This window comes from Papilio machaon, chromosome 27 (assembly GCF_912999745.1).
Source record: "Papilio machaon chromosome 27, ilPapMach1.1, whole genome shotgun sequence".
NCBI lineage: Eukaryota > Metazoa > Arthropoda > Insecta > Lepidoptera > Papilionidae > Papilio > Papilio machaon.
Window position 1 is genome coordinate 1,596,930 of NC_060012.1, and position 24,359 is coordinate 1,621,288.

Here is a 24,359-nt window from a genome sequence, read left to right on the forward strand (position 1 = left end):
ATAAATAGTGTAACTAACATGACTTTCTTTTATATATATAGATAAAGATATCAGAGATCAACAATCTTTGGATCATATCACAACCTTAGGTTTTAGAATTTATTCCTTTCCCGGATGCGTGCTTTGTTTACAGATTTAAATGTAACTTGGCTATACTTTTATGAGGGCGTCGAAAAAAAATTATCCTTTAGTTTAATCTATAACATTTTTGGCATTATTTTAATTGTTATAAAAACAGGAAAGAGTAACGCTGATGTAGCAGTTTGACACAAAAAAAGTAAAACCTATTTAGGCATATTAAACTTTCGCATTTATAACATTAGTAAGATTTTGTCACAGTATATAATGTTATCCAGAGCGTCGATGGCTCAGGTGTTAAACACTTGACTTGCAATCTGCAGGTCAAAGGTTCGAATCCCGCCATGTATGTGATGCTGCACATATCTGAGAAGGAATTCAATGATATGTGTGAAGTCAACCCGCACTTAGCTGTGGTTGACTATGACCTAGTCACCTTAACTTAGGGTAGACTCTGAGCCCCTCAGTGGGGACTGAGAGTGAGCTGATGATGTATATAATATTTAATTTACCTTGAAACAGTTCGGGAGCGGCGTAAGGAGGACTGCCGCAGAAAGTATCCAACTTAGATCCCGGAGTGAATTCATTAGAAAATCCAAAGTCTGCTATCTTTATATTCATCTCGCCGTCTAATAGAAGATTTTCAGCCTGAAAATTACAAATAATTAAATTAATTAAACTAGTAACACTAAGTTTCCAACACCGCAACACTAATAATAAAGTCATATCACTTTATTTTTTTCTTTCTTTCTAACTTCTATCTTCCTTCAGAAGTCAGGCGTTTAGTTTAAGTAAGTCCGCTTACAGTCTGATGAGTGTGGTGCCGGATGCCTAATTTTAGTCCTCTTTCCCTTCCCACCCTACTCTTATAAGGAAAGGATGGTAAGAGGAGGTGAATTTAATAGAGGAGGAGATGCATAGTAAGGTTAAATATTCTCTTTTTGAGCGTCTCCTACTTCGTAGATTGAGGGTAGACAACGATCTGTAATTGCGAATGTCTATGGGCAGCGGTCGCTTCGCCATTTCGGTGAATTCATGTGAGGCAGCTTGCTCGTATGCCACCTTGATATATAAAAAAATAAAAAAACTTCTTCTATCTTTGTTCTTCTCTTACCTTGAGATCTCTATGTATGATCCTCTTTTGATGGCAGTACTGCACCGCGGAAACTATCTGACGGAACTTTGCCCGCGCCTCCTTCTCCTTCATACGGCCGTGCAGCACCAAGTAGTCGAACACCTGAAAACAATACGCCAAGCATTAATTCTGGCCTGTGTTTTCATCTGTTATTCAAGTTGTAGCAACTTGTTACATAACCTATAAAATAACTTTATAATTGAACTATAAAATGCGAAAAGAATTTTTGAAATGGGATAAATAGTTTTAGACATTAAAGTGTTCAAACTTTAAACTTATCTACATAAATTACTTAAAACTAACACTTATTACCACCAATATTTGAGACCATCTTTGTGCATTACAACTCTAATTGGTTAATCAAACTTGTTTTGTATCAACAGATGTACTACTTATCATATCCGAAGTAGTTTAATAGTTAATAGGGAGTGCCTTAGAGTAGATATAGTGTGAGAAATCTACTCTAAAAAACTACTAGAGTTAAAAGTATCTGAATGTGATAGTGTGTGTATATTTTCAATGTGGTATATAAAATTAACTCACCTCTCCGCCAGACGCGTACTCCATTACGAGGTAAAGGGTCTTTTCTGTCTCTATCACTTGGAATAGTTTCACAATGTTCGGGTGGTCCAACATTTTCATTATCCGTACCTGAAATTTATACAAGAACTAATGTATTGTACTATTATTGTACTAGTATATATTATTTCTAATATAATTTCTATAATGTATTTATTTTTTAATTTATTTTAAAAGACAAATATTTCATTTTAATTTCTCTCCCATGTAGGGATGCCGGTCGTTAAAATTAAGGCAAAACTTTAAGTTGTAGAAAACGGAAGTAAAAGGAGGAAAAGGCCCTATCCCCCCAGGGCCAGGGAGATGAAGATGATGATAATACTGTCTGTAATTTTTATAAATACGTAGAAAGACCACAATTTATAATAACTTCCAAAACCTTAGTTCGAAAAGATAAACATAATTTAATAATGCGCCTGACAAATAAATTTAGGTGAAACTAAGATGGTGATAGTTACGATTTTTAAATGACTATAAAAGCAGGAGCTTCTAAATGAGACTCTGTATGATTACTGGATACCGATTTACAACAATAGTACAGTAGTTACAGTTATCTAACAATTCTTCAGATATAAAACATTCAATATGTATGAGACTGACCTCTCTAAACAGCTTCTGCAGCGAGCCGGGGTTGAGCTGGGTCTTGTCGATAATCTTGATGGCCACTTCCTTGCCGGTGGGGACATGCTTGGCCAATTTCACCTTCGCAAAGTTACCCTTACCAATCGTCTTCAATAATTTGTACTTGCCTGAAAACATATGAACAATCATTAAACATTTTAAAAATAATAAAATTCACTAATATACGAATGGCCTGCTGCTACTTTCGTCTGAGGAATGAGTGACGAAAGCGATATTTTAGTCAATTTTCCCTCCCCAACTTAGAGAGCAGACAGAAATTTGGCGGAGGATTGATGTGCATATAGAAAAAGAAATATGCTTTTTCTTGACGTGTCCTCCGTCTACTACAGGCAGGCAAAACATCTGCAATCTTTTTACTAGTTGGAGATGTCTATAGGTCACTTTGCTTTTAGCGAAATCTGGTGACTGCACGTTTGACAACTTGTACTATAAAAATCGTAGATACTGACCAATATGTGGCTCCTCAGAGGTGCGGGAGCGAGATGAGACCCGTGCGCTACCCCCCGACCCGCCGCCCCCCGCTCCAGCCGACGACTCCGACGCGCTCTGCAACACGAAGACGAATATATAATAATTTGAACTGGTTAGAGAGAGACAACATACATTTCACTATTACTACATGATTAGTTAATTAATTGCACAATAATCCCTCATTTCTGTTCTAGTATTGACCTATAAGACATAAGATTTATCTCCTTAATTGATAAACCAAGCTAAATTAATGGTCGTACATAACAAAAACAAAATAATTATTTATTTGAGACGTACGAAGTATTATAAAGTACCATTTAAATAAATTGCTTTTCTACAAATCAATTTCAATTGGACATTTGAACAAACAGAACGGGTATAGTACAGATGAAAATAACGACAAAATGTAAAAAGTAATTTATTTAGGATTCCACTTCGAGACCTAAGTAAAGGACGTCTCAGGGCTTAAACAAACTTGAGTATAATCAAAGTTATTGATTCAGTCTACACAAATACTATCGCGAGTACATATTGAAAAGGCATTTTATATTTATGTTGTTGTTTTAATTACATCATTTACACAACTTCTTCACAAAATTTAATTTTAAAATAATATTAGAATTTGTCATCATGTAGGTTAAAAAATTCGCCTAATTAAAATATTCAAATTATTTTAAACCATAATTGTGCGTAAACAAAATTTTAACTGCAAAAAAACTATTGAACACTTTAACCATTTGTAAACGCCAGGCACTTTAATCAATTTTATTCCTTATTTAATTTTTTATTTCATTTTTATACTTTGCAAATTCAATTACAATCACTAATTTCCATTTAGTGGAAAATGATAATAATAAAATGAGGTAGAGGTTGCAATAAAGATTATACCTATTTGTTAGTTTTAGGAAACGAAAATCTGACAAAATAATATACCCCGTTTTCACTAACGCAAAATTCGCGATATTGGCTGTGCGCGACAGCTATCTACGAGAAATATATTTATTTGACCACATGCGCCCCCCGCGACTGGCGCAGAAAAAACAATCGCACAAGACCTGTTATCTTGTCGATTAGTGAAAAAAACAACAGCAATAAAAAACAGCATTAAAATGAACCATACCCCGTGTAACTTTTGTATAGCTTTAGCTCTTCGTCTTCTCCTCCAGAGTTTTGATAAAAACACCGGTGCCAAAATCGGCAACACTCGATGACGCATCGTTTGGGGATTTATTTTGACTGATTACAGTTCAGATATTTTAAAAAAAATCTAGCTTGAAGCTAGATGACTTGCTTTTATATAGATGAGTTAGTTGTGCTTTGTTATATTGCAGTAATATCTATACGTATACAGCAAGTATCAAAATCAGTTAGTCGAGTTAGTATCGCATTGACTATTTATCCATAAAAGAAGTACAATTAATCGTTGGTTTCTGAAACCAAAAATACCTGTTTAAAACATAACGTCACCCCTCTCATTATAGACAAAACAGAATTAAAGAAGGATTATGGTCTCAGGAACCAAAGGGTCAAAATATTCGCATCAACCTTAGTCTTAAGGTACATCGCTTTTAACCGCGATCTAACGCTTTTGATCTCCGTAACCTGTTTTTTCACAGATGTCGTATATAGTATCATTTATCTTAGTGTATTATTACATTAAAATACTATACTAACTAATAACAATATACAATAATAACAACATCTCTTATCATAATAAATACTAGCTTCGTGTATGATTGAAACTTCTTGATACTTTACTCGTTGCCTACTCATAAAGTGCATTCAAAGTATTTATTATACTTGCCAACTGTGCAGACATTGGGGAACACTAACTTAGATGCAGAAAACTTAGCACCTATAAGGCTGTCTAAACTTTAACTTTCCTATAATGAGAAATTCTGTAATGCTAACTTAATAACAAGTAATAGCAGAGAACAGTTAAATTTAATTAAGACTAACTTTAAAGTTAAACTTAGATTTTTATTTTCAGCGTATGAGTTCAGTATTTTATAACTTAATATTATTCATATTATTATAAACGATAGTATATTTAAGAAAAATACCGTAAAATTTTGTAATTTGTGTTTTCAACTAGTCTTCTAGTTATTTAAAAAAAATATGGGACATCTGCAAGCACTGTCTTTCGATTAAAATATTTTTTATCAAAATCGGGGCACCAGGGGCGGAGCATCGCGGTAACACACATAAAAATACAGTCGAATTGATAACCTCCTTCTTTTTGAAGTCGGCTAAAAAGTCTCGCGAAAACACATCCTTTGTAATGTAATACAGCATCCTTAGTATCTCAGTCATAATTGTCCAATTGCCGTGGGTTTCCGAACCCAAAATGCCCGTTTAAAAAATATTGCTATCTCTGTTTTGTCAAAGATAACGATATGTTTTATACAGTGGTTTTAATCTCAGAAGCACACAGTACTAAAAAACAACATGATAGTCGATAATAAGGTTATTTTTTAAACAATGTTTCGCTTGTTCAAAACAAACAAATATCGGATCATAATCTTACACAAATCGAGTTGATATTTACATGTAATAACCAGTTTTAAAGTATTTATGGTTTAACTATATTGTATACGTAAAACATTAAGCAATGTTCCGTTCACTTGGGAATCATTCGGTCAGACGTGGCGTATTCGAAACAAATCATTGTACCAATCTAATACATCAAGCTTACCGCTATCTTAACAAGGGATAAAGTGGAAATGTATTAGATGGAATGAAAGTTTCGGGTCAAGATTTGAAAGACTTATCGTTTATTTTCTGAGAGCAAAATCCTCGCACAAAACATATTACCATCCCTATATGACCCGATTTGTTCTTAGAAACCAAGGATTCGATAGAAATGGACTTGTGCTTTTGTCGTAGGTGTAGTGACTTTTAGAAAACTATTTAAACTGGGTAACAAAATACTAAAAATTAATAGATTATCAGAAAGACTGGTATCTTCATAAATGGTTTAAAATTTCAAATCCTTCTCTCACTATGATTAAACTTATCACAATTGTCTAACGTATATACCGGACAGGACAAAGCACAACTCAAACTATCACAATTTTTTAAAATCTCGCAATACACGAACGACCGTCAACGAGATGCGCTATAACACTGAGGGATGAGAGATGAGGGTTGTGAGGACTGGGCTATTAAAAGACTGTACCAAATGATGCACGAAGCATACACACCCCCTCAACCAGACAACCTACATTTTGCTGTCGACTGAAACGCAAGATGCCGTGAAATATACTTTATACGCATTAAAAACAAAATTATTAATTTTAAATATCGATATTATGTCGTTATTATCTTCCCTAATATCTGTGATAAAACTTTACAATTTTGTTACTTATTTTGTCTGCCTCTAAGTTATGTATGTAAAGTCAAAAACCTCATGGAAACCTTACGTTCAGCCTGTATTTTTGCTTTTCTTTGAAATCTAAGTTACACTAACAAATAAAAGAAGCCGACATAACAAGGTATCAAAGAACAGTTACTATTATCCCAGCGTATGTTCCCACTATTGTATCTACCGTAGTGCTTAAATTGACTGTACTAAGTGCATTGCACTTTAATATACTAGTACCTTTATTATAGTGCCATGCAAACTTTACGGAGATTCGGACCTATCGCACGAGAGGTTGCACAGAACTATTAGGTATTGACGGGAAAGTAAAAGGATGTGGCCTTTGCAACCGCGGTGCGCCGATTTTGAACATATATATAGTCGCAGGTAGCCACCAAACTGCCATTAAGTTTGATTCTTAATATTTTATACTTGTTTAGTTATAAATTATAAGACTTAAGCCGTAATAAGGCTGTTAGCTATTAAAGTATGTTGACGTTTTACTCTACCGAAGTACCTCTACTAAAACATACTGTTATTTATTTTCTATTAAAGGGAACGAGTGAAATGTGGACACGAGTGAAATATGTTCTTTTACAAGTATGACAGTGGAAACCCACGGTTCAAGAACAAATGTCATTGAACTTATATCAACGTGTTGTATCTTACTCGTCTAGACGAGTACCGCCGCTATTGTGTTATTTTATCTTGAGATGCTCTTACCTGGAACAAAAAAAAATAACTGTTAGAAAAAATCGTACATAAAATATATATTCCATGTTCATTGCTATTAAAATTTAATAAAAACCGCAAACTATATACAATTATAAGTACCATAGATAGAATTGTTATACTAAAATAAAACTTATTTATTAAAAACAAAAGAATGAACGATATAAAATGATATTAATTTCCTTAACCAAATCAGAATTAAATACACAATCTTAAAAAGACAAGAATTAACTTTAAGCAATGCAGAATAAGGTATCTTTTACAAAAACGTTAATATCAAGATGTTTTACTGAAGATAGAACGTAGTAAGGTTTTACTCCGGATATCCGACGCAACATCCGCTGACAGGATTACGCAAAACAATACGAAAGCCTCCGCGCAGATGAAGTCGCGGGCAACAGCTAGATGAATAGAATCCAGTATATTGTTTGCAAACAATAACTGCACTTTGTTTTTAATTTTTTCTATACTATTTAAACAGTATTTTTAACACCACAATCGACCGTAGTTTGACGTCACGCTTCATTTTTAATGTCACGCCAAGTTCAAATGTCACGTCACGTTGTGTATATCAAAACGTCACTTAAACTAACACTAGCTCAGTGGGCGCTGTGTGAGGTCAACACAAACGTGTCACGTTATGTTTTCGAGGTTGTCACGTCGTCTAACACGCACAAGCACTTCGCCAGTTGGCGCTCCGAGGAGAATACAGCCTACGCGGTCGGGTCACGTCAGTTATATTTATTAGGGGTTACTCGGAACTTGAGTATTTGGGAGACACTATAGATTTACTGCTATAACAAAATTGAAACTCTTGCAAAACAATTACGGCAACATTTTCAGTTCATAAACTACTACCTGTCGCCTGCGACTCTGTCCGCGCGGAATTAAAAAAAACCGAAATTAGTAGCCTATGTGTTCTTCCAGACTATGTTCTACATCAGTGCGGAATTTCATTAAGATGTGCCGTTACGGAGATGTTTGAAGGTAAACAAACATCCATACATTCATCTAAACTTTCGCATTTATAATATAAATAAGATTTCATTATAATAAACTCTCCTGAAATAAACATTTCTTCGCGTTTATTGATATTTAGGAATTCTTTAACAAATTAAACAAAAAAAAAATGACATTAAAGTAATTAAAAAGATAAAATACAATTTAAAAATAAACAATTGTCCAATCAAGGTTTAACTGTTAAACTAACGTATGTAGATAATTACCTCCATTCCCATAAAACTCAAACGTATGTATAAACTAATGGAAAATTGTTTTTATATCCCATAATGATATTTTAATGACACCTTGATAGTTTAAAGAGGATATGACACCATTTTATTATCGTAACTATAAAGTCAGAAACAAACAAGAAATAGAAACGTACAACTATTGAATGGATAGGTCAGTGATTGTCAAACTTATTTTCTTTCACCGCCCCCTTTGAAAATCAATTATATTTCAGAGCGCCCCTAATTTTTATTCAGCCCTAAAACTTAAAAACCACAATTTCATTAATTTAATTAATTTCAATGCCCCCCATTTTTTGGGCCCCTTATCGCCCCCTCCTAGGTTTCAAACGCCCCCAAGAAGGCGTTATTGCCCACTTTGGGAAACACTGGGATAGATGAACAAAAAAGAAAATCGCTAAATAACATTACGAGAAATTTCCTTTAAATACCACCACCGCTATCTGTCCAAACTGTCATTTTGGACAAACGAAACTACCAGTTGTCCTGACGTGTATATTTTTGAAAATTTGTGCAGCGCCCCTACCGGACGTAAAGAACACCAACAGATCAATGAAGTTACGAAGAAAACTCGTGTCTTAAATTTTAATGCTAGGCCCTCAGGACTTTTAAGAGTACGGTTTGGTTCATAATGTTCCGTCTACTAAAATATGTTAATTGTATTGTCTTAAACAACTTTAGCTAATTTCACAAAATTAATAAAACACCAAATAAAACCCAACCCCAAATAACAAAGGGTCAAGGGCATTACTGAGTTATGTTGTGGCTATTTATAACATGACATTTAGTTAATTTTTCCATTCGTATTTCGCTTTGCTAACGATACTGGCCACGAATAGTAGCTTTACCTTCGATACAATCTGTAGAGGAATAAAAAATTCAAAAATTACGTCGTATTTTATTCCTTTTGTCTATAATTGTCGATTAAAAATTAATAACTCTTTTTATTTCTAACCCAAAATTTTATACTTCGTATTTTAAATTATGTAGTAGTAAAGGTAAAAAAAAACTCACAATCAATTTCAAATATCTAGTGTAACTAAAAAAACCAGAAAAATTAATTAAATTAAAACTAAATGCATATTGTTACCCAAGAACTTATTTAAAAATAAACTAGCTAAAAAAGTCACTAAATATAAAAAAAATCTAGACTAAACTTATAAAAACTACAATAAAGTACACAACAATACTATAGTAATCTCTAATCATGCACGACTATTAAAAGATACAAACTTTACAGCGGCTCGTAATGCAGCTAACATTACCCTACCTGTTAATACTGCCATGACACTTGAAATTACACATACTGTTCCTGTTTTTTTTTTTTTTCAAATAGAATAATAGCGATAACAATATGTGTCAATAAGTATGTGCAGACGAAACCAACAGTACTACACGCTTCATGCTTTCGAGCCACCATAAAGTTTGGAATGTAAGATACAAATGTATTCACCAGATATCTTCCTTTGACGCCCATCGCGTCGACTATGCAGCACGTTGGAGGAACATTCTATTCTCTTCTATTCTTTATAAACCACTCAAGTATTCACACACTCAAATAATGTATGAATCACAACAGATAATACAAAATAACTCATTATTATTATTACAACAATCACTATTTTTCCTATACAAATATGTATTAAAGTTTAAAAAGTGCTCTCTTCACTGTACTTTAATTCAAACATTTGAAAACAATTTTTATTCCTTTTTATTTTACTTCTAAATCTAGTCAAGTGTCTTAAAAAAATTATTAATATAATGCTTCATTAACCATGCGTTTCTGAGACCAAAATCTCCGTTTAAAAAATATTCCTATCTCGGTTTTGTCAAATATAATGACAGGGATGATTTTAAGGCTCAGAAACCAATGGTCTATATTTAAGTGTAGCTTATCGCGCGTTATTGTGACCAAATGTCGTGGACAGCGAAGCCGGATCGATACGCAGCGTGCATAACAGACGATATGGTTGCTCGTGCAATTTCCTTACTCCAAAAATAACTTTATAAATAACTAAGTAATGTATTAGAATTATACAACGGTATAATATATATTTAATCTATCCTTTAAGAAGTAATCAATGATAACATCGCAATGAACATTGTGTCAAAAAGTGAATTTGTCATTGTGACGATAATCCACGTAACGTAATCCATCAATGGCGAACCTTACCGTGTTCGAGAGTGCGATTGGAGTTGACTGGCAAATATTATCTATCTATATCTATATATATATATATAAAAGAAAGTCGAGTTAGTTACACTATTTATAACTCAAGAACGGCTGAATCGATTTGACTGAAAATTGGTGGGCAGGTACCTAGCTTAGAACCAGAAAACGGACATATGATAATTTTTACCCCGTTTTCTATTTTTTATTCCGCGCGGACGGAGTCGCGGGTAAAAGCTTTGTTTGTTTGCATTGAATAGGCTCCGTAACTACTGAACCGATCTGAAAGATTCTTTCACTATTTAGAAGATACATTATCATCGGGTGTATAAATTACATTCATTACTAAATGTTTTATTAATTCTGAGCGGATGAAGTCACGGGCAACAGCTAGTGTTAGTATATTTTGTTACGAACTCTTGAGTCTTCCTTATACCTAACACTAAGATTGAATATTTTCTAGCCTACAACGGTCTACATATCTGAAATACTACTCCTTGTGAACATATTTCTAGTATCCTTCAAAATAATAAAACAAATATGATATTAAACTAATGAAAAACAAACAACTGTGGATTTTCATCGTAGCAACAGTCGTACAACATTGCCGTCCCTCTTATTTAACTTAAAAAAAATAGAGACAACACATATTACCAGACTAATGAGAGATTTAATGACAACTAGCATCATTTACGTCAACACAAATTACCTCATTATTTAACACATGCAGTTTGAAAGGGAAGCATTTCTTCAATCCGTCTGCCTCAGTGACGTCACAGACATTCGTCCTAGACAGCTTCGAGCGTAGGAAGGGAAAGCTGGTGATTGAAGCCAGTAAGAAACTCTGTTTGTTGAGATGACGTCGACAGTTAGCCTGACGACCATATGTTGGATAACCTCCTATATGTACGATTCGAGGCTACAAATTAAATCAAATATCTGATTTAAGTAACTAAAATAGTAATGTAAGTCACAGACTAGAACAAATCAGTATCACAACGGCATAATATTGAAATCATATACGTCTAGTCTAGAGCACCCCCCTTACGTACAAAGTTACATCAAACAATGGATTATGTAAAAATGTGCACGGTACCTAAACTCTATGCTACCCCAACCGACGCCAAATATCAAGGACAAAGGATGCTAGGGGAAACATAGACTACCAGACTATTAGTTTAATGACGTACTTTGTTATTAAAAAAACTATATACAACTCGACTACTACATGACACATCGACGTGAGTACTGTCGAGGACGTTTTTTTCGTATCCATTTCCCTACAGTAATCAAAGCAATATACGTGATAAATTATAGCTCTTATGGTGACAGTTTCTTGTTGGATATCTGACCTGAAGTGGGAAGCGAATTTAATTCTTTGGCTGTACAATAAATATTATAATACTAATATTATAAATGCGAATGTTTAGATGGATGGATGTTTGTTTGTTTGAAGATATCTCGGGAACGGCTCAATGAATCTTGATGAAATTTGGCACAGATATAGAACGTAGTCCGGAGGAACACATAGGTTGCTTGTTACTTTTTTTAATTCCTCGCGGAAGGAGACGCGGGCGACAGCTAGTATAATTCCGTAGAGCGTAAATTATGATTAGGTATTTACGAAGATCTTTTCTATCCAGCTAAGTGGTACTTAAATCTTTCTCATTTTTATAGCAGACGGTGAGTTAACAAGAAAACTTTGAAAGTAAAATTAAACTTTACAACTAGACAGCCATCTAACTTGTCATGGAATTTAAATTTCAGAAGTTAAAGAAGATTAACTGGTTTTATTTTACACTATCATTAATCAAAAAAATTGAGAAATGGATTTTTTTTCTGGAGCCTCTACGACTAGCGAAGGTTGGCGGTCAGCTCTTCATATTTATATCTGTTTTTTTTTTATATTGAAAAAGTTAGCGCTTGACCACGATCCCACCCGATGAGGTGATAATGAGGTCTAAAGATGGTACGCGCTAGCTTTGTAAATGCCTATTCACTCTACTCTTGAAGGCCCCCACATCGTACTTGGACGAAAAAACTGACGCCGGCAACTTATTAAATTCTATCTCTTTTGTTTTTGGATTTTTTAAATGATTATTTTAATATATTTAACACCTAAAATAAAGCTTCAATTCCGAGTATACAGTTGTACTGTTCGGTTAAAAATGAAGGTGTTTTTTTTTAATATATATTATAAGGTGGCAAACGAGCAAACGGCCACCTGAATACGAGGAAATAACGAAGCGACCGCTGACCTTAGACGTTCGCAATTGCTGATGCGTTATAACCTTTCATCCACAGAGGAGGGGAAGCACAGAAAAAGGATATATCCTCCTATGCGTCCTATCCTTTGTCAATTCCACTTTTACGCTTTTTCATCTTAAAAATGGCAAAAAAATTACAATGGCAAAAGTAAAATTTTACAAATTTATAAAACATTATTGTAAAATTGTAAAACAAAACAGAACCGTAGACAGTTAAGGGCACTTGCTAACACTACAGCTGTGTACTTTAAAAGGTTGAAAAGTACTGTAGTGTTCGTAATATACTGACGCCGCCGTAAAAATAATAGCAATATTTTATTTATCAAACACAATAGCAATCTAAAAACGTATAAACCATTAACATATAAGGAAGCTAACTTATAATTTTGAATCTGGATATAAGCCTACAATGTTTTTTACTTATCTAAAGTAGTTTCAAGTAATTTTTTAAGCAATTTGATTCAAATTGAACTAATGTAATGATTGCAATGAAAAATAGAAAATATAAGCTATGGTTTAGAAGATGAACGTTTTTTTTTCTGCCATTGAACATTTACAGTTACAGGTAGAGAACAAGACATTCTATTGGCAAACATATCAAGTATCTAAAAATCTCCACTTCATATCCGCCAATTCCTACCCTTAACTCCAAAGTGTACTCTAGCGTCAGTGACGTGAAACACTCAAATAAACAACCCCTTTTATTCCAACCCTTACCCTCTTCTTAGCCATTGCATCACACTGTCTCACTTATCACCATACTTATCAACGAAAAAAATCCGAAATAAATATCGCAGACACGTCCGTTCGTGCCGAAAACCGGAACCGTACTGCGGGAATAAGGGTTGGAGCCGCCCTACATTCGTTGACTAATCTTTAAAGTCTTAACCACGGTACACTGAACAAAGGAATCTAGACTCAAATTTTTTAAACTATAGGTTCAAATTACATCTGTAGCGTTTTTGTTTTTAAAGTACTGGCGCATTCTAATGTTATTGTATTTCGTACAACCCTAGGCTGTAACGATGGTAGGTTTTTTTTTTGTTTTATCAAAACTCATTAGCGATGGCTGAATTTACGTGAATCCTTAGCCTTTTTACCAAGCTTTAATATAGGGATATATATTACAAAGGGAACAAAACATAATGTTTATATCTACGTAGAAATAAAATCAATAAAATGCATAAAGGACATTCAACTTTACTTGATAAATTCTAATTGACCGACCGCTAATTTCATAATTCTTTAAAAAAAATATCTAACGAAACACTTAAATTATAAAAATTATACGTATTTGCTTCCAGAAAACTTATCATCAACGAAACATCAACCAATAAAATAGTTGACTTCGGATTACTCACTCTATCTTGTTTACCTCTGTAATTAACTGTGAGTGTGTGATTTCCACTGCCGAGATAAAAAACAAAAACTGTACAAAAACATTTTGTCATCTGGTGTTTCGGTAAAGTGGGTATTAAGGTTGTATTAACATAAAATACAAAATGCTAAGTTAATCTACTTGAGGTCGTACTTGTGTTCAAATAAACCCAAATTCAATATATATTAGAATTACCGAGTAACCGCAGCGCTATTTATTTAGCATATTACAAAATGCTTATCAACATATTCCCAACGATATTCAACTGTTACCTAATACGACCGCAGTTTGTGAAAACCACAGAGCGGACAGTTTAAATTGCTTTGATAAATTTTATACATTTCATGATCTTTATAGGTATCAATATTACCAAACGTTATCACTAGAGAGATATTAAAAAGTACAAAACTTTTATGAAAATTACTGTGTACAATAGTAACCGTAGTAACCGTATTTAATAAATATCATCTAATAACATAATTTTTAGAGTTTTTAATGACAGTTAAATTTAATAACTGCATAAAAATATCGTAATCCCTCTCGTTCTTCATGCAAAAGAAGAAATTAAAAAAAATGTTTTGTACACTCGACAGCAGCGAAAACCAGAGCTTAAGTTGAGGTGTAATTCCCTGTCTGTCTTGTCTTCGATTAATTAACCACCCCTACTAACGTATGTAAACTTTACCACACCGTACACAGTAAGGGTTGCTAATGACTGTTGATATGGTGTTCCCAGACAACACAATAGTACACCAGTATTATACGATTCAAACTTTATGACGGCTGAACACAATATTAGGTATAAACTCAACTTGAAGGTATTCTAAGGTAGGGCAAGCACCCGTAGTGGTCCCACCTGGCACTCAATTGTGTTTCTTTGGGCGTTCGCAACTAACCGAAGTCACCATAAAGTTTGAATGTTAGAATACACAAGTACAGTCGCGTCCGGAAGCAATTAGCATCCACTGCGCCAGGAAAAAAGTCATCAACTTTCATATCTATTATAAAGAAAGGCAATAGTAAATTATTCCGCTATCTAGACTTTCTATAAAAAAACTGTTTCTATTTTATACTTTATAGCAGTTGCCCGCGACTTCGTCTGCGCGGATTTAAAAAACATCTAATTATAAATATAGTCTATGTCACAATGGGATAGTATAGCTTCCCAACAGCGAAAGATTTTTTTCAAATCAGTTCAGTAGTTTCATAGCCTATTTAATACAAACAAACACCTCTTTGAGAAAAAAAAACGAGCTTTATAAAAGAACTCAGGCAGAAAATATATCATATACTTTACATTGATACTTTTGAATAAAGTCAATTAGATGTGGTTATTAAATAATAATGTAGGTTTTTTATTTCAATTTACAGTTTTCCCTTCCTTATATTCAACTGACAGTATAATATTATCCGAAACATAAACGATTTGACAGATTTCGTAACCACTTCGTTTCGTAACCAATCAAAACTATCAGTACTCATTTTAAAAACCTAACCCAAGGTGTTTAATGCAATGAGAACCTACTTGTATTACTAAATATTACGTATCATGTACATACGCGTGATCACAAACAAGTGTGAAATGTTCAATGAGACATATGAAATCGTACAAGTAGCGTCACTCTACGGCTTCACAGTGCGCTTATGCGTGATGCAGTGCCTTGATTTGTGTAACTATTTAGAAAACACATAGATTTAGGGTTCGGTGGATACTCGCGGACGACGGCGTAAGCGAGTCCGTGGCCATGCCACTATGCGTAGGAGGAACAGAGGGATTTAGTGGGTATGCTATCCTTCCGGAAGGGAATCTCACAACCTACCTCGTCCACGCCATGTCGCATAGTGTGTATAAACTATTCCCCTCTGGTAAAAAAGGGTTCGGTGGATGTTTTAATCACTCGTATCCAAAGTAGATAAATTAATGTTTATATTAATGGGATTAACTTAGTGTGTGTTTGTTTCATTGTTAAACTCATACAAATTCTTTATCATTCCTCTAGTTTTCTCTGCAAATAAAAAAACTAAGATAACAATATTTTGTATTAAACTTATAGGAACATTTTCGGGACGTAGACTTGACTCTGGTTGGTGGTTAAAACAAGCCATTAAAGCCTTAAAAGGTTAAATATATTTTTGTATTACATAAGAAAAAATAAATACCCAACACAAGTTTTTTATTTTTTTCATTCTTTAAATATTCCGTGTAGAGGAAAATTCTACTGAACCATTATTATTTTATAAAGTAAGCACTGTTGTAATAATAGAATACAGTCAATGCCTCTTACGGTATGCTAATATATTTATAAGCTATTATAACAGAATATTTCTTTACTTAATACATACTATTAGCTTGTATATATTTATAAGAACTAACTTACATAAAATCTATCTTACTAATATTATAAATGCGAAAGTTTAGATGGATGGATGTTTGTTAGAAAGTATCTTCGTAACAGCTCAACGGATCTTGACGAAATTTAGCGCAGACGTAGAACATAGTCTGGAAAAACACATAGACTACATAGCAAGTTTTTTTATTATTCGGACGTAGACATAAGCAAATACAGCTAATTATTTAAAAAAACAAAGATTTAATCGCAATATGAATTCTTTATCAAAGGCATTTTATATGAAACTAGCTTTTACCCGCGACTCCGTCCGCGCGGAATAAAAAATAGAAAACGGGGTAAAAATTATCCTATGTCCTATTCCTGGTTCTAAGCTACCTGCCCACCAATTTTCAGTCAAATCGATTCAGCCGTTCTTGAGTTATAAATGGTGTAACACGACTTTCTTTTATATATGTAGATTGTAGATAGATAGATATATGAAGTAATTGATTAACAGCACTAGTGGAGGAAATAAAGGTCAATACTCATAGAAACAAATGAAAATTGTCTCATCGCGTATTTGTCTCTACAAGGCATGCGATGTCCGATAGTGTATCTATTTAAAAGCGTCCTTGAATGCCTGTCCGAGTGTGTGACGCATACCACGTAAAACCGGTCTAGAGACAAGTTTAGTTTTGTTATAACACTTTTTATTCTTGACTTGGTTATACTAATATCATTAGTAATTCTTAATATTACATAGTACTGGGGATGACGTAACTACATTGTCATAATGTTCAACGTTAATTGTTATAACTAATAGTAGGTTCACACTGCAACACATTCATACAAATACATGTTACCTCTAATGTTATTATGCGAATATTTCAACAGTGTAAATCTAGTTACTTCAAGGTCAAGCGATTTAATACAAAAGAATTTCCCATTTTTTGGCTGTCACCAGAAACAAAACCCAATCCGTCTTATCCAAGCCTTCTGTAAAAAAACCCAGTTCACGTTTTATTTGTCCATTAAATCATTGCAAAACAAAAATGATAAATATTACACGTAAAATAAAACGAAATATGCTCAAACGCAATGCCCACATAAAGAAAACATGTATTTGCTACGAATAGCGTTGCCAAGCGTCCGGACAAAGCCGGACATAGGTAGGCTTTTTGTTTGCGTGTCAGGCCAAAATAAACGGTTTTCCGGCTTTTGTAAGGCTTTTTACATTACCCAAACGAGAGTGTACTTATTAATACTGAGACAAAATCCTAAATAATATAGGGTGTCCGACCTTTCAACCCAAATGTCCGGCCAAACTGGCTGGTCTGTCCGGCTAGTAGGTTTGGCGACCTGGCAACCCTAGCTACGAATAAATGTCAGTTTGACGATTTCCCATTTAATAAAATTAATAGTACTACCAAATTGTTTACTGAACTGAGCGGTTTTAAAATTTTACAAAGTTTGTAATTGGTACATCGCGCAAGGTTTTGTTAAAAAAACAGTAGATTAGAGATCTATCGCAGTTGACTGCCGGTGTTCGTAACCTTTTTTATTCAACTTCTGGCATTTTGAAACAAGCTCAATAACAAACAGGTAAATTGATTTTCCACTGCTCTATTTAAACAAAATACTTTAGTTTCAAATCCAATCAAGCAACTGCATTCCAAATAATATCTAAACTAAACAAACTAAATCGCTCTTTCAATACGTTTACAAAGTAAAATCGATACAAAATAATTTCAAAATTCATTTACAAAACCGAGTTTACCTTATAAATAAGTAAAAGTCGACTTGAACGTAAACTGCAAAGGCCGTGAAGTTTTGACAGGTACACTTCGTTAAACAAACTTTTGCCCACTTACCTTTAGAGTTTATTTTAACTTTGCAGAATATTCATTGCTCTTACCTGTAAAAAAAAGACAAACAGTTAAGTTAAAACCACTTTATGTTTAAGACAAATTTTAGTATAATTAAAATAATCAATCTATGCCTTTACATAACGAATTCATTTCTATTATGTAAATTGTAAAATGTCAAATTTCATATTTGACGGCCATTACGCTATTTCACTTTTTACCACTAATCTCTATAAATGGATAGGTTATAACTGAGAAATTATATCTTTTGATTCGTTCCTACTATAATTAATTCTAGCACTATTCGAAAAACAATAAGTTCAAATCCTCACCGCCGCTAACAAACGCAACCGTCAGCGACAAAATGGCGAAAATCAATAAAGCACAAAATATCACGGTTTATAACCTGTCCAGTTATATAGAGATCATTATTTTGTACAGATAAAAGTAGGTACTAGTTCGACAAATAAGTAACGTGTTAATAACATATGATTGTACAGTGCAAACACAAACTGATTGGGTCGGAGGTACACGAGGTCAGTAGATTGAGGTGTCAATATTCTTGCTGTCATAACAATGTTTGTTGTCACATATAAGTTTGTCATTGTGAACTCTGTTATAGTGGGACAAAATTATCTGGTCCGGTGATAGAAGTATTATTATCTCCGTTAGTTCTATCAGAAAATATGGAAGACTTAATTACAAAAATTAAGTTCGATAATCGGGAAATGGATCTAATTTAATTATAAAGATTTGATGACTAAAGTGACAGACAATACTTGACAATTTGGCTAAAGTACAACAAAGATTTTGCGGCACTTTTTTAACATTGGCAAGAAACGCTAATAAGCTAGTTTCAAGTTGTAGTAGTTGTAAGTTAGTTACACGAATACGCACCGGGTCAAATGAATTTGTAGGTCTATAGTCCCACACGTCTACATAAGTATGTAAAGAAATACGTCAAAGATCATATTTTATATCTCAAAACCATAATAATTAAATATTTCACACGATTTTCAATGTTAGCATCTTCTAGTAAATTGATATAATTCTTTATTTAGTTAACATATCAAAGTGCGAATTCAGCTTGTTTATGTTTTTGATATAAGTTATCTTGCAATTTTTGTCGCCGACACTTCAATATGAACGATAAGTTCACAAACATAATAAAGTATCTACATAATTAATAACTAAATTACTTATTATAATGCAAACATCTATACATTTGGCAGTAATTTATATTTGGTAGGCATTACAGATTTTAATTCGACCTATGACATCTCGGTACTCACGTTAACTATTAAAATCGGAACTATTTCTAACTAAATACAAGTAAATAAACTTGGTAATTACACTCTTCAGTATATAAGACGATTACAAACACATATAAAGTAAAATTATCATCATTTTACCTGTACAGAAGACCTGGGGGAGACAGGCGATGTTGGTGTACGCGCCGGAGGCTCGGCTTTATGTTCGGCGAGCACACGATGTTCGTGCTTCGTACCAACCACTGAATTTTTCACGCGTTCCATACGCGCTTGTATCGCCTTTCGAGATATCACCTTACTCTTCTCGTCTTTTGTCCCACCGTCAGCTAGCTTCCTCATCAAACGAGCTGTAGCTGCTACATTGTGCTGTTGAGTATCCGAATGCGTCCTCGCCAGACGAGTGGCCGGTCGAGTTGCTGGTGCTGTCGCGCCTGTGCTACTGCGAGTCGTTTCGTTCCTATTGAACGGTACCGTATCGTGTTCCGTATCAGAATCCGTTGGGAGATATCCCCCACCGCCGACTGACGACACCCCTGTACGTAGTAAGTTCTCATGTTCCGCATATCTCACTCTCTCATCTACAGACACATTTCCATTCTGAGCTCGTTCCAGACCTCGTTCCATTTCACCGATTTGTCGTTCCAGTTTGCGTAGTACATCGTCAGATGGCGGTGTCGGGCCGTTTTCATCTGGGGGATCCGGTGTTTGGAACGATTTGAGATGTATTGGATGGGTTCTGTTTATTTCTAGACGTTTGGGCGCTATGCCTGATGCGGTGACCTCGTACTGGGCCCTGGACGGTTGTGGGGTGCGTTCCAGCATGGCTAAGGAGACGAGAGGTGGTTGAGGTCCGTTACCCTGCGTCTCGGGGCTCTGCGCCGCTCTAGGCGCACGGAAACTCTTACGCATAAAGTCTTCACGAGTTAATTTCCTCTCCATTTTAATTAGAGAGCATAATCTAAATTAACACAACTGTTTTCCATTCGATAATGTTTTAAATTAAGCACTGATTTTTTTATGATAGTTCCATTACATTGATCGGGATCTGTGAAATTAAAAGATTACACTTGCATTGTCCATCCGTACCTTAATAACCTTATATAACCATCCCTAAAATCGGTTTGATTGAGACTGATTCTAAACCATTGAATAATTCAAACAGAGAAGAAAGAAAAACTAGTATAAAAAATCGATTACAAAGAAATCGAGAATTGTGACGTCAGTCAAGAAATAACAAATCTAATATTACAATGACGCAAGTACGACTAATGATTCTTGCGATAGCCTTGTTACCGACGCGATAATCGATTGATAAACTATATAAAACATCACTGATGTAACACTAGGCTAACTAAGTTTAGAAAGAGGCCATATTTATAAGAAGTAATAGTCAACTAAACCATCTAATAAAAAGAACCCTAAGATATATACAGATTTCAACTTACAAACTGTGTCTACAATACTAAACCTAGATCCAAGGAGGATGGATAATGATATAAAGGATACGTACAAGACAAAAGATGACTTTAAAAACCCATCAACAAATTTCGTTCTTTTAACCAAAAACCTAACATACGACAGTCCAAAACAATCAAACAGTTTCTTTATTCAGTACGAAGAAGACAGCTGACACCAGTCCATCTGGAAAGAAAGAGACAAAACATACGAGTTAGTTTATAGGCTGGGTATAACCGATAACCGTTCACCAAGACCCATCAGCGGCACACAAAGCTAGAAGACACGTAGACCTGGAATAGACACGACACAAACCAAATGAACATAGACATTATCAAATAGACAGACACGATAAAAGCGAAACAACACAAAACGTACAACAGACAACCCATTTCACAAATTATACTTCAATAGATAAATTATTACAAAAATCTTGTTTTATATTTCCAATGTAGTAAAATATTGCCATCTCTCTTGTTATCTTTGAAGAAACAGAGACAACTATATGGTGTTAAACAAGTGCCACGATAAAGAGTAAAGCAGAAATGTTTCAAACACTATCCAATATAGCAATGGATATAAAATAAGGTATCCATCAAATATAATTTGAATCTAAGTGTATTAAATCAAATTACGTAATTTTTTTATCGGCTATGATATGAAATAGCACAAAATAAGGTTTTAAAACTACATATCTTCTTGCATTCTACCAATCAACGTATTTGAATAACTAGAAATATTGTTATTTATTATTTAGTATTACTATCTACATTATAATCATCAGATTAGATCAATAGATAAAGTTTTATTACGTTCTAATCATGTTTGGAGGACAATCTGTCCTTTTTCAAATTGTACTTAATTATTATTAGTAACTAACAAGAATGTCTGCTCCATTTTAATAAAATTAATTGTTGTTGAAAATATACAAAGCGTATGTATGTGATAAATTATTAAAACATCATAAACATTAGACGACTTCAATGTATATTAATCTATATAAAAGTCGTGTTAGTTACACTATTTATAACTCAAGAACGGTTGAATCGATTTGACTGAAAATTGGTGGGCAGGTAGCTTAGAACCACGAAACGGATATAGGATAATTTTTACCCCGTTTTCTATTTTTTAGTCCGCGCGGACGGAGTCGCGGGTAAAAGTTAGTTTAATAAAAAAGAAAAACCATATCACAAGGAGTATGTACGAACACTAGTAGTACCTAGTTCTATTAACCGTATAATCTTATTTAATTTTAGTTATCAATGGTAACTAAAGTTATTAAAAAAAACAGAAGTAATTTTATAACAAACAAGCTATTGTATGCGACTCCGTCCGCGTGAAATTATTAAAAAAATAGTAGCCTAAGTGTTCTTCCACATTATGTTCTAAATCTATACCTATTTTCACCGAGATCCGTTAGGTGGTTCCAGAGATACGTCCTAACAAACATCCATCCATCCATACATCTAAACATTCTAAGTAAGATAAACTACCGCATGACCATTATCCTACTCGAAGTTAAGTAGTGATGTTCTAAAATTACTAAACTTTAACTGAATGAAATGTGAAGAGGGTAAATGAGTCAGTTATCGGCCACGTAACATTTCTAATAAACTGTCAAAGTGTATTTCCATTGTCTATAAACCTGTATGTTCAAACAAATTGATAAGACAGACAATGTATTAAATACAGGTGTAAATTCAAACGTGGCCGGAACCTTGATCCGCGAACACAACAGATGGCGAATGAAACACGCAATGACTCACGAGTTCGGTACAACGACACAACCCCTCCCACTTGTACCTCACTTCCCCCCCCAACACAATACACTAGTTTCTCGTATATGGTTAAAACAAATGATCAGCGTTATATTCTGTTGTACTCAAAAAATCAAAGACTGTATCTTTGTCCAGTACCTACTTTAAGATCTCATAGCGCATTTTTTAATCACTGGACAGATTTTGAGTAAATTTTAGTAGAGTATTTTACACGCCAGAGAAGATATGATCACTAAAAATAAATAAAACCTTACAAATACATCAAGTTTGGCAAGATTTTGTTTAATTACATACTGTATTATTCCAAAAAATACTGTTGTAACCCTTTGACTGCCGCTAATTGATATTATTGACATCAACTTGGTGATATGTTACACCATAAAAATCTACACTACTTTATTATTTATTGTTAAAGATCGCATTTCGCAAACCTACGCATTATAATGTTTCAGCAACCATGATCTGTCAGAAATCCTCGCCGGGCGCTGTATAAAAAGGTTGACGTGTGTTTAAGCTAAAATGTATTTGAAACACTGTCTAAGTTTTTATGGTAAAAAGCTCATATTACTTTTTTATATATTACAAGGTGGCAAGCGAGCAAGCGGCCACATGAATTCGCCGAAATGGCGAAGCGACCGCTGCCCATTGACATCCGCAATTGCAGATGCGTTGCCTACCCTCATTCGACGAAGGAGACGCGCAAAAAGAGAATATTTAACCTTTCTATGCATCTCTTCCTCCATCAAATCCAACTTCCCTTCCCACCCTTTTCTTATAAGGAAAGGGTGGGAAGAGGACTAAAATTACTTCACGCCTGTCTTCTGTTTATTTTGTCATTTACAAAGCGTAATCACGTGTTATATTTATTTTGTAATTAATAACATGCAGACAACCACAAATATGCAACTGTATTGTGGTTAAATGGCAGAATTAATATTTATGTCTTCTTATATTACATTAGTTTATTATAAAACAGATATTTTAAAATGTACTAGCAATCGCCCATTAGTCTAAATCTTACTTCTTACTAATATTATAAATGCGAATGTTTAGATGGATGATGGAAAACTCGTTTCGCCCCGACAATTGTAATCGTCTCAATTAGACGCGTGTCCATTATCCTATAACCCTGGGTTTCCACTGCCGAAAAAACGAATTTATATTACTATCTTTTTTTAAATGTAAATGAGAACAATGACAAACACTTCAGAGTTATTCACAAGTAACATTTATCAGTAAACCAACTTGCTTATATAATTCTTTACTAGTCCTGCCTAAGCACGTTTTCAAACAGATTGGAACGGTTGACATGTTTTTGTAAATGTTTTCCGGCAATAAAAACCCATTACTCAAAACATAATTTGTTAACATATTTTTAAGTTAAAAACTCAGTACGATATGCAACAGCAATTTAAACAAAAAATCAGACATCCTGTGGTTTATAAAAATTAAACAAAGAGAACAATATTTCGATCGTAATTATAGTAAATTCGTTTAATAACTTTGATATTATCAACAAAAAAAAAACAAGTATGTCTAGGTCAGTCAGTTTCGGTCGGCTGATGATTCAACGGAACAGATTGCCAAGGTACAGTTG

General features: G+C 34.0%; 1 protein-coding gene across 1 annotated transcript in view; it reads right to left on the reverse strand.

Moving 5' to 3' along the window:
- The window catches only part of LOC106708097 (serine/threonine-protein kinase MARK2), a 70,860-nt gene that overhangs the window by 21,586 nt on the left and 24,915 nt on the right, over positions 1-24,359 (reverse strand). Inside the window, exons 2-7 of the mRNA XM_045684741.1 lie at positions 19,671-20,574; positions 2,884-2,980; positions 2,393-2,541; positions 1,757-1,864; positions 1,193-1,315; positions 591-726 (exon numbers count right to left, since the gene is read on the reverse strand). Of these exons, the coding sequence (XP_045540697.1) occupies positions 591-726; positions 1,193-1,315; positions 1,757-1,864; positions 2,393-2,541; positions 2,884-2,980; positions 19,671-20,468 (1,411 nt within the window). The 5' untranslated portion in view covers positions 20,469-20,574. The remainder of the gene's footprint in view (positions 1-590; positions 727-1,192; positions 1,316-1,756; positions 1,865-2,392; positions 2,542-2,883; positions 2,981-19,670; positions 20,575-24,359) is intronic.